The following is an 11,516-nucleotide window of genomic DNA, read 5'->3' on the forward strand; positions in this document are numbered from 1 at the left end:
AAAAAAAAAAAAAAAAAAAGGGAGAGAGAAAAGAAAAAAGAAAAATGATTTACAAATTCTTCTTCCTTGTCTAGGTATTTATGCTTATCTCCTTAGGTTCTAAGTGTGTTTCATTTTACTAATAAGTAGCCAAAGTGGGGAACTAGATAAAGAAGTAGAATGCAGTGCTTTTCATTTTCAGTGCATTGCCCTGCTAACGAATAGTGTATTTTAAGAGATCTTGAAAAATGTTTTCCATTTTATGCTGAAAGTGTTCTCCTGTGTTTGGTTCTCCTCACCTTTCAAAAGAAATCAAAAAAAAAAAAAAAAAAAAAAAAAAAAAAGGCTCTCGTAAAAATATTCTTGGCTTAAAATGCATTATAAACAGAAGAAATAGTATCAAAATATTATCAGTGTGGGAGAAGGAAAGGAAGAGAAACAATGAGAAGTGTTAGAAAACTAGAAAATGTTAAACAAGGGGAAAATTGTAGCATATAAATTTACAGAGCATGAAAGCTGTGGTTGCTAGGATTCTTTTAAAAGCAATATGCAGTATTGCCTTATGCAATAACTCACCTGATGGCCTGCCAACTCCCTCAGCCCCCTATTCATGGGAATAACAGAGGGCAGAGAAGACCTAGAAAAGAAAGCAAATTCAAGAGTCAGAGACCCTGCCACACAAAAGTCTTTGCTGCCGATAATCTAACCTATAAACCTTGGAATTGTTAACATAATATTCTAGATAGCTGATCTTAACTCCTGTGGTTTGGAGAACCAGAGGAATTAAATATACTGCTTTTATGAAGAGACTGTATGCCTCAATCTGTGTATGTGAAGATTATTTATACAGTTAAGTCCAAGAAAGTTGTTTAGTCTGGGAGAAGATGGAAACAGGCAATAAAACAGTGGTTGAGACATGATACCTGGGGTAAACAACTTCAAGAGAGTTAAAATAACTCGATTGTCAGTTGGGAAAATGCTGTTTTCCAGGCCTCAGGCAGTTGCACAGCTGGCTTGCCAAGACCGAAAGCCCAGAGATCAAAAAGAATATGAATCTTAAAAAGAACTTGTTGGAACAAGAAAGGAAGGAGTGGGCTGTCAGCAGCTGTCKGGGGATGAGAGAGAGGAGGGGAATACACCTGAGCCCAAAGATGGAGATAACTCAGCAGACTGGAAAAATGTGGGCTGAACTTCATGGCTGCATAGAGCTTATTTCAGCAGCAGGTGGAAGTAAATCCTAGTGCACTTGGGCGTATGAAAACCAGAAATATCTGATTGTGTTAAAGGTTGGCATTGATACCCAGGCATTCGCTGGGGTTTGATGTTCAGTGTACATGGAATAGGGCAATCTCCGAGACCGGATTTTGGAGCTGAATTATTAGATATTATGGATTAGAGTGCAGTGCAATTGTAGGGTAGGGGCACTCTTTAAAGAGAGGAGGGAATGTCCAGCCAAGAAAGCAAAGCTGCCTGTTACTTATTTGAAAGAACTAGAACTTACAGTGAGCTAAGCTAAGTGATCAGTCATTTTTCAGATGGTGCCCTTTTCTGTAAATCATGTAAACAAACAAATTCATTTGAAGGAAGTCTCTCGTGTCTTCCTCTGAACGAAAAGGAAATCTTTGGTAACTGAAGGACATCCGGTTGCTTGGTCTGAGTCCRTGCTTTGATCTCATGAATATAAGGAATTTGGGATTTAACAAAATTGTTCGGGCAACTTTTCTTCAGAATACCAAAGAAATTAAAATAGGTATCAGACCAACAAATGATTTGAAGAACAGATAAGAAGTTCTCCTTGTGGCAGACTCTGTGGAGTTTCTTAAAACTTCACTTCCTCTAGGCTTGGCTCATTCAGACGTTGAAATAACAGCGTAACATGCCAGTGCTGTAATACCATCTGACTTAACATTCCCAATACTGACTACTAGTTCTAATTCCTTGTCTGTTCTTTGTTGCTTTTGTTTAGTTTTCTGCTTTCAGTTTTCTGCTGTTATAGCAATAAACATAACTTTTAACAGGAGCAAGCTGAAAATCTGCAGAATTTGTTAATTAGTCATCTTTCTGCCTACTTATTATGAAATATTTTCTTTGCTATATAAATCAGATCAGATGAGTATGTTTTAGCCATCTGAATTACCAGGAATGGATGTGAAAGTGCACAAAACACGCACTTGTCTCTCCCTGGAGACACCAGGAGAACACCAGGACTACCTGCCTTTTCCGACTCCATTAATGCTTTTCTTAACCCCAAAAAGCTTTAGCAATTGTTTTGAAATGTTCCCTTTGGGAAGTTAGGTGAAGTACAATGAAGCAATGAAATCTGTTAAGAGGCCTACTGCCGTTACCAGTAGGATCTGTACTTTAAATTAGTGAGCAGGAGGCCCTGTATTTTGGATTTCAGAATGGATAGAAAATTTGTTGTTAATTTTGATGTAATTTAAACTACACTTAGCAAGTAATGAGGATATTGGGGAAGAAAGGTCCAAAGTAACACCCTTATGTTGAAAGCTCATGAATTTATTCAGTTTAACAGAAATAAAAGCACTAACAACAGCAAACCTATAAGAATGAATTTGTGTGTCTAGACTGAGAAATATAGAGAACTAATTAGCCAGTTAAGAAAATATCAGTAATGTGCCTTTAGGAGCTTGGTCTTATAAAAGCCACATAGGATTGCATCATAAGGATAGAGCRATTCATAGGAAGCGCTTTGACCTTATGTTGATGAGTAATTCAAATAGTTCAAACAGCATAAATGAAAAGGGAAAAATATATATGATCAAAAAACCTATATCTTGGAGACTAATAAATTTAGCAATACAGTAGGGATGCAAAAACTTGAAACTGAAGGCTCAGGTTTAAAAAACTATTTAAAAAACAGGCTACTGTATTTTGGCTGATCTACAGTAATTATTTGTTACTGTTCACTATTGGCCGGTAGAAGAAGGAAGGTCTTCAAGGCAAGGTTAACTTAAGCTCTCAGTTAAACTATGGTGGAAAATATATTGTATTTGAACACAACTGTGAAGTCTCCTTTTTCTTTTTTTCCCCCAACTCCAATGCTAAGCCATACAGGTTAGGACAAGCCATACTCAGCATTTTTGTAAATTAATTATGATCTTCCACATGCAGCAGTTTTCTGCAGTCAACATCATGTCTGCAAACTCCTGGCAACAGTATTGAAATGCAGTAAGGTTTTCTACTGAAAACAAAAACTTACTGAGCCAACAGCATGTAAGTACAAGCATTGACGGTGTGGGATGTTAGTTTATGTTTGGAATGATTCTTTTATCTTTGAAGCCTTGAAAACCTTAATAATATTTTGGAACCTGCTTCTTTTACCAGAGCTTGTTTGGGATTTTTTTGAATCCCATCATGCCTGCCTCCTACCCCATCCTACACATTCATCTCATCTATCTGCCATGGCTTCTCAGTCTGGCCACAGGCTTCAGGAGGAAAGGAGGGTCACTTTCCTCAAGTCTCAGTCAGTAGGTCACTACAGGCTACAGAAGTATTTACTATAAARTAACGGCCCATGCAAGTGGGATTCAGTTAAGCATTCTATTACTGCTTTTGAATTTGTATTTCTTGCTGAAATCTTCAAGAAAATACTAAGTTTTCCAAGAGGAAATACCCTCTGCAGTATAAAAGCCATAGCCCACAGCAGAACAGAGGTTATTCAAAAGCAATTTCCATGTTGGAGTCTGTGCAGCTGGAACAAAATGCTGTGATTATGTTTCTAACCTGCAGCAAAAGGTCACTACTTTGGATCGAATCTTTGGTGGATACTGGAATAAATATTGCATTTGTATGGATGCGTAACATTCTCCCAGCGGACCTTGATTATAATTCAGTTTGCTGAGCAGTCACTAACAGACTCTTGTGGTGGAGTTAAGTCCATTCCTTTCCCCAATAAAATGAGGGTGTACCAGTTGTATTATAGGCACACGGCTGCCCCAGTTTGCATTAGTGTGAGCTCAGATGTCCAAGTCAACATGTTGGCTAATGTTAGCATGGAGGATCAAGCAGTGTAACAGCTCAATTTTTTCCATCTCTATTCAGAACCAGCCTGATGTTTCCATTGAACATTAAGCTATGCGAGCCCATATGGCAGAGGATTATAAAGTCTATCAGAGGTACTGTGCCACAAAGCTTTCAGAGTGACGTATATCCTTGTTCATCTGCCTCTTCAAATTTAAAAGCCACCTAAGCAACTCTCTGCATCTTGGCTAAGTGTCAACAATGTTCTCAGCCCAAGGCAGGAAAAAGGAAGACTCAGTCCCACTCCCAAGAAACTACCATTCCGAATTAGGCATTGACAGCCTTGTGAAACCCATGGGAAGGCCAGGTCTTAAAGATTTACAGTTCCAGATCACTACTCAATGACATCCTTGCTGGAAGGAATCTGTGGACTTGGGAAAAAGTTAGTTTTGAAGGATGATTTGAAAGAAGATGACATTAGTGGTTCTGGCTCTGCACAGTACTCACAGAGACCCACTCTCTGAATAGGCAGGGCTGGAAAGTGAGTTGTGAGCATGGCATTTTAGCATTCAAATGCTCTGAACCAGCTCAGTGACCTTTCTCTATGAGGACTTCTGCTCCTGGCCAAAGGGGAAAAAAAAAAAAAAAAAAAAAAAAAAGGGTGTGTGTGGAGAGGGGGGGAAAAAAAAAAAAAAAAAAAAAAAAAAAAAAAAAGTGCTGTGTTCAGAGAGGCCTGTATATAGTCTATAAACACCTGAACACTGTTTTTTGCAGCATCAGTGTATGGCAGTTAATAGATGTGAGAACCCGGAGCACAATGACTGATTCCAGAGAAGTTCATTATGTTCCATCAATAGTGATTTCCAGGATTCCTGTTGCATTTTTGCTTTGGCTCCATCTACAGTTCTTGACCCTTTCCCATGAGCTCTCTCACTTTTTTCTCCCTCTAATTTATTCAGCAAAACAGGACTCTGCATTGTGTTTGGTTTTCAAATGTTATGAATTCTTTGAACTTACTACTAACAAAACCATTGTGAGGGGGAAAGGACATCAACAAATAAATAATGAAACATTTTTAGTGATCAAAGGCCCACACCATCTCTGGCTGATGTCAGCTGCAGTCTTCCCATTGGTGCTGTTGGGATTTATAACTGGATAAAGGCCAGGAAGATATGTGTATAGGGTAAAAATATATTTTTAAAATGTGTGTTATTGAAAAATGACAAAGAACCTGAGAGATGCTGAGATGAGGGTTAAATAAGCATCTGAATAGATGAATTAATAGTGATATGCTCAAATTGGTACTATGGGTTATCAAGAACTTCGTAACAGCTTTCTGGAGGTATTCTGTCTGGCTTCTAATACCCATTCTTGAAAAATGAATTTCACAGAAATTACTTGCATCTGCTTACATCATTTTGGTAATCCAGCTCCCCATTTTACTTAATCAAATCATTTGAATGGAATCCATAGGATAGAAACATAGTGCCTCTGTGCCTGTCCATACATTGTTTTCTTCTTTCAACATGTATCCCAACAGTAATGTTGTGTCATACCTAAGCATATAAAACCAATAACATATACTATTACCTCTTGGTGTCCTGTGTCTGCTATCCATTATTTCATAACCCTCTGAGTTTATTAGGGGGATTTTTAAGAGGCATTTCTGGAAATGTTAGTCTGGAATAATTCGACTGGACTGAAGGAAATATTTATTGACTTTGTGCTGCTCTACGTCAAAGCCAACTTCACGTCTGGGTAGATATTGTTTCTTATTTTTGCCAATAAGACAATAATGCAACAATACCACTGTCTATGCATTCCTCATATTTAGGGATCATCAGTTTAAAAAAACCTCTTACTAACAAGATATGTTATATGTSTCTTAAAAATATATGAGAGAGATGAAATAACCAGTGCCAGGATTTTGTTTGTTTTGTGGATCTTAAACTCTTTCTCTTTACATAGTTCAGTTGAGGGAAGGGAAGGAAATAGTGATTAGTCAGAAATCTGTATATCCTTTGCACCAGGATTGCATTTACCTCAAGATCAGGTCTTTTATTTCTATGCAAATGACAATTTCCCTGTATGGTCTGCAATATGAAGTAGTTTTGAACTCTGGTAGATCCAGAGTTAAATTTCTTGCTCATCTAGGTGGTGGTAAATAATGCCTTCTGCTCTGGGAAACTGGGCTTGTGGACTGAATCCACTGAAATATTATTATTGCTAATAAACGAATCTGTGTCTTATTCTGATCTTACATCACACTATTAAAACAGCAGAAAAAACACARTCTTTTACTCATCAGTGGAGCAGACTTTAGATGAAAACAAATTACATTGTCCTAAGCACTGCAACTGCCCGCTGTTAACAGACACGATGCTCCTTGATTAATTTACAGGCAAGATGGTTAACTCACTTGGTCCCTCTCTGCTTCTTCTGCCTCTGTGATCTTTGTCCGAGAGCATGGGGCTGGCCAACAGCTGAGCCAGGAATTAGAACTTCATTTTCTCAGATGCTTTCCCAGTGCCCCAGCTGCCCAACCTTCTGCCTCCCACACGCAGATGTGAAAAAAGGAATACTCAGTGAGGGCCAGCTGTGTAACTCATATTCATGTGAGAAATCACACTGAGGCAAACAGGATTCTTTGTGAAACTAAGGGTTGCTTGTATGAGTCAGGCTTTCAGGACCAATGTCGTCTTAGTTGCAAGCAAGGTCTCTAACGAAAATGAAGAATGCAATTAAGTCTTGATAGCTAGAATACCCCAATGCCACACAGTCACCAGCCAAATATACTGTGCGTGTTAACAGGGTGGGAACAGAGAAGCAAAAGTATTAAAGCAAGTAAGGAATAGATATTAGCAGTGTGGTAATATTTTGCATTTTTTATATATATTTTGTTCAGTTCTGGTGTTTGATTCTGTGCCTCATACAGCATAAGTCTTGTGCACTAGCTAGAGTTGTTCTTTTAGTGATTTAAATTATATTCAGTATTTCAATCTCATTTTACACATTCATGATGAGAAGGACTTGCATCAGCATAGTTCTTTAAAGCCTCAGCACTTGCTCATTAGGCCAGAATTGCAGAATTTTACTTAAAACTAACATGAAGCAGAGAAGATATTTTATGAAATGTAGTGTGAAATTCTCACTTTTGTAAACCTATCTTTGTAAACTAGCTTAAATGACAGGGTTATAAATGATGCAATCAAGTCTTCCGTGTATGCTGGACATCTGTCTGTCCTTTTAAAGTCCTTGTTTTGAAGAATAGAAATCCTGAAACAGCGAAACCAAGACTTCCAAGGTATGAACATTTTTTTCTTTCAGTGTGGTCATTTCTTGAGCACATCACTGTGCTCTTTTCAGACAACTTAATGTAGGTTTTCTACTGTCTACAAACTTAGGTTTATTCTACATCAAGATAAGCAGCATGCCTTTCCATGTGTCTGGGTGTTTCCAGGTAATTTATCCAAGACATCAACCTAAATTATCTTTCATACTTGTCAAGAAGTTGGTCTTACCTGCTGAAAGGCAGGGGTAGATCAAACAGGGGCATTCCTCTGACATGCCAAGGTTGCAGTGAAATGGGTGAGAAGAAAAGACAAAGGCTGTGCTGAAGTCAGTGGGAGTTTCCCATTGACTTTGTTGGATTTGAGGCTTGTCTATGAACTCTGGCACTTTACTCCAGAAGCACTGACCTGTTGACATAATGAGCAGGCAATGTTAGAAGTGGCAGGGTGCTATCCAGTCTAATGTATGCARCTCCCCAAGCCCTGTAAAGTCGTTACAGTCTTTACAATAAGTGCCTTCTTGCTGTGAAAGCAAAAAGTTAACCTACACCAGTAGGCTGTCCTGAGGCATTTACTCATGAGAGTAATCCCATGCATTCAAAAGAACTATTCGTATGAGGAGAGAACCATTGTCTAGTTTTAGGTCTCAGCAGAAAGTGACTGCTGTGGACTCTCCAGCCAAACAGCGTTTACTTTGCACAGCATTGCAAAAAGCTAGTATCTAGGCTGAAATGTAGAGTATGTATTTTCTTGGTAGTTCAATATTCAGTCTTCAATCTTTAAGCATTAGACATTTGCAAAAAAGGTCCTACACTTGGCTTGTTCACTGCTTCTGCTTTTGATTTAGAGCTCTGCAAGTAATCCAGCATTGTGGGCTGTGTGCTGACTGTAATATGATTTGTGGGACAACTTATTTTTTTCAGAACTCCTGTAAGTCCTGCGGAACTGATCCTGCAAACCTGCTCCTTCATAAGAGCAGGGGACCTGGAGTCTAGCACTTCTGCCTATTCATTCTGTTCTGGTCATGCTACAGTCCAAAGGTGAGTGATTTTTGAGAGAGGCTTATCAGCCTGTAATGCTATGGCTTGGCATTTTTTCCTTATGTTTTGTTTGTAGTGAAAATGTTTTGTGGCATGTGATTGTGCAAGCATCAGCCTGCTAAAAAATTGGTTTGTGAGTCGTCTTAGTTAGCCCTTTAAAATGACACATGCAGGAGATTTTCTGGAGCCCAGATCTTCTACTTGTGGAGTTAAACCATTTCTTTTGGAGTAATGCCATTGATTCCAGTGGCTCAGCTGATAGATGAATGTACATGTGCAATGAAACAAGAATCTGGGCATCTATTTACRTGTATATCATTTGTATCATTTAAATAACCTCTCATGCCCCTTGTGAGAATGTTATTGTTGATGTAATTACCAACAAAGATGAACCTGCCTGTCAACCGATCAAACTGTGTATAAACCCTTCACATTAGGGAGTAGAATTTTGGAACGTACTTCTTATACAGAAGCAATATAACATGTAGAAGAAGTTATTCGTGCCGTAAAAAGGTTGATTCACTGAGCCTTATTTAGTTTTTAATTTATAACAAACTTGCCTAGTCTCAGCTTCTGCACCTTCTGTTAAAACGTTAAATAAAATTATACCAAATATATCCCCTGTGACATTAGAGGAAATGGAAAAGTTAGCTGCCCATTAATTGTATACGAAAATATGGCATATAGCTTAACACATGTAATTTAAAGAACCTTAGAACAATGACATTTATGCTTTAATTAGATCAAATGAAAGCTGTGCTGCACACTTTCGGACAAATAATTTTTCCTCTGGAACTAAGCCTTTCTGATAAGGTACACTTCCCTGCAGTATGTCAAGTGTCAGTCTTATTACATAGGCTAAATTGGCTTCCTGGGAATGGAAATTGGCAAAACAAGCACAAGCATAAAAAGCATTATGAGAACCAAATAGACAGTAAAGGCAGCTTTAAAACATGGCTATCTCAAGAAGAGATTGGGTTTTCCCAGGGAAGTGTGTTATTTATTTCYGTTTAGGGAGAACACATTAAAAGCACCAGACATGTCCCAAGAATAACAATAACAATAAGACAATAAATGTTATTTTAATGATCCCTATCTCCTCTGGTATTCAGATCTTAGCACATACGCTAAAAAAGCAGAAAATATCAAAATCTGCAAAGAAACAGTTGAGATAAAAATCCAATCCAAAATCAGAGATAAATTAATAGATCTAATTTAATTTAAAGATATACAAAGTTGGTATAAAAAAACAGATTGGTCATAAGACTTAAAATTTTTACCATATGCATCTCACAGATTCCATGTTATATTCCTTATGCTGCCAAACTGACTAATGATTTCAAGACTGCTCCCCCGACAAGAACAGGACAATTTATGTTTTGTGCATTACAGCTCTCTGCTCTGCAGTAAAATGAAACTAATTTTGCAAAAGAATTTGAATGTTGTGTGGTAAGATAATCTGGTAAAAAGGAAATTCTTCAGCAGCTTAACACATATATAAAACTTGGACTTCTACTGAGTGTAGGTGAACAATGTGCAATACGCACACTACACATCTCTCTACTTAGGTTTTAATGTTGCTTTTCTAACATTATCTCCACAATCTCAGTATTTTATTATATTTACTATCTTGAGGTTTTTATATTGATAACTTTTGCAGACCATTTGTCTGTTATCTTAGGTGCATCTGGACGTTCATGCAGTTAGACAGAGTTTGGAGGCACTTGGGAGCAAAGGGCACCTTGGTATACCTGTTGAAAATAACAGCAATTGAATTATTCACTTGGAAACCCAATGGTACTAATTAAATATGTCAATGCTGTCAGCAGTCCAATAGCATTATCAATGCTAATGGTAGGTATTTAGAAATATAGCCAAAACATATCCAAAAAAGTTGATCGGAAAATAAAACTGTCATTTCCTAGAGATTTCTAGTATCTCTAAGATTTTCTTCATTATTGACTGCAATAAAAACAGTAACTTTTAGCAGGTTTGATGTGGCAAAAATACACTCAATTCTAGAAAAATGGAATGACTTGCTTTGTTAATAATTAAATAGATTTTTTAATGAGATGGAAATATTTGATGCTGCTGGCTTTTGCAATTTTAACTTTTATACTAAAATATTATTAAATGATTAAAATATGTTACAGAAGTCTAAGTCAAACACATAGGGATGGTAGATAAAACTAGACTTTTTTATATGCTTGAAATAAACTGCTTTGATATGACTGAAATGAAATAAGAAAGAAAAAATGGTTCCAGCTTTTTGCAGACTTTTTTGGCAAAGAAAACATGTTCCGAAAGAACACCTTGATGAAGCTGCAGGTTCTGGAAGAAATTTGTTCCATGCAAAAAATGTCAGCTCTATCTTTGGCTCATTCAGGCATTTTAATGATCATGAAAGCTAGAACTTTTTTTTTCTCTTATCATCATGAAGGACTAGAGACACATATTTGAAAGGGTAATAAATTTGGGAAAACACTAGAACTGTAGAACCATAGGATGTATATGGCATCATGTCAAATACTTGGTACTAGCTGTTTACTAAACTCATATTCTTACTCTCTTTTGTGGGCATGTATACCTGCAAAGTGGTAAAACCAAAATAGTTCTACCCAGGGCTGTAAGCTACAAAAGTCCCCAATAATCTTTTCTATACCTGGTGAGGCTTAGCTAATGAGAGCGTTTATCTGACTGCCAAGTCTTGGTAGAACAAAAATTTAGAGTTCTTAGACTGTGAAAGTTCCAAATATTAACAGAAAGCTAAGCTGCCTAGAGAACATGTTTCCATGCTCCTCTGCACAAAAGAAATGATGCCGATGAGATATGCAAAAGATGTCAGACAATATGGGAGAGAAGCTCTAACCCCACATGATCAGCTGGTGAGAGAAAGCCATGAATTTAGTAAGTATTTTCTTCTTCCTGGCAGTGAAGACAGGAATAAATGAGCAATTACCAGTGAATTTTCCTCCTCTATTTTAATCCTGAGATATGCCCTGCAGCACCACACTTAAGAAAAGAATTTGAAAACACTGAATCACGTTATTTAATTGTGAGTACTTACACCTCCCTTTGACTGTGGCAGAGTTTGATTCTTAAGATACAATACAGAAAAACAGGGAATTTAATCTGTACTTACAATTATGAGGTAAATACAGCATGAGCTTTCTAAAAAAAAAAAAAAAAAGAAACAAAGCAACAAACGTACAACAGGAACATCTTT

The 11,516-nt window shown here is 37.3% G+C and overlaps 2 protein-coding genes across 2 annotated transcripts in view; one reads left to right on the plus strand and one right to left on the minus strand.

Moving 5' to 3' along the window:
- Positions 1–674, minus strand: part of CTXND1 (cortexin domain containing 1) — a 50,183-nt gene extending 49,509 nt beyond the window's left edge. The window contains exon 1 of the mRNA XM_085308717.1: positions 556–674. The gene's annotated coding sequence lies outside the window, so the exon portion shown is untranslated. The remainder of the gene's footprint in view (positions 1–555) is intronic.
- Positions 1–11,516, plus strand: part of ARNT2 (aryl hydrocarbon receptor nuclear translocator 2) — a 140,533-nt gene that overhangs the window by 6,843 nt on the left and 122,174 nt on the right. Inside the window, exon 4 of the mRNA XM_085308707.1 lies at positions 8,174–8,290. Within this exon, the coding sequence (XP_085164833.1) occupies positions 8,275–8,290 (16 nt within the window). The 5' untranslated portion in view covers positions 8,174–8,274. The remainder of the gene's footprint in view (positions 1–8,173; positions 8,291–11,516) is intronic.

Source organism: Rhea americana, unplaced genomic scaffold, assembly GCF_003343005.1.
Source record: "Rhea americana isolate MKP2758 unplaced genomic scaffold, rheAme1 scaffold_28, whole genome shotgun sequence".
NCBI classification, from domain to species: Eukaryota; Metazoa; Chordata; class Aves; order Rheiformes; family Rheidae; genus Rhea; species Rhea americana.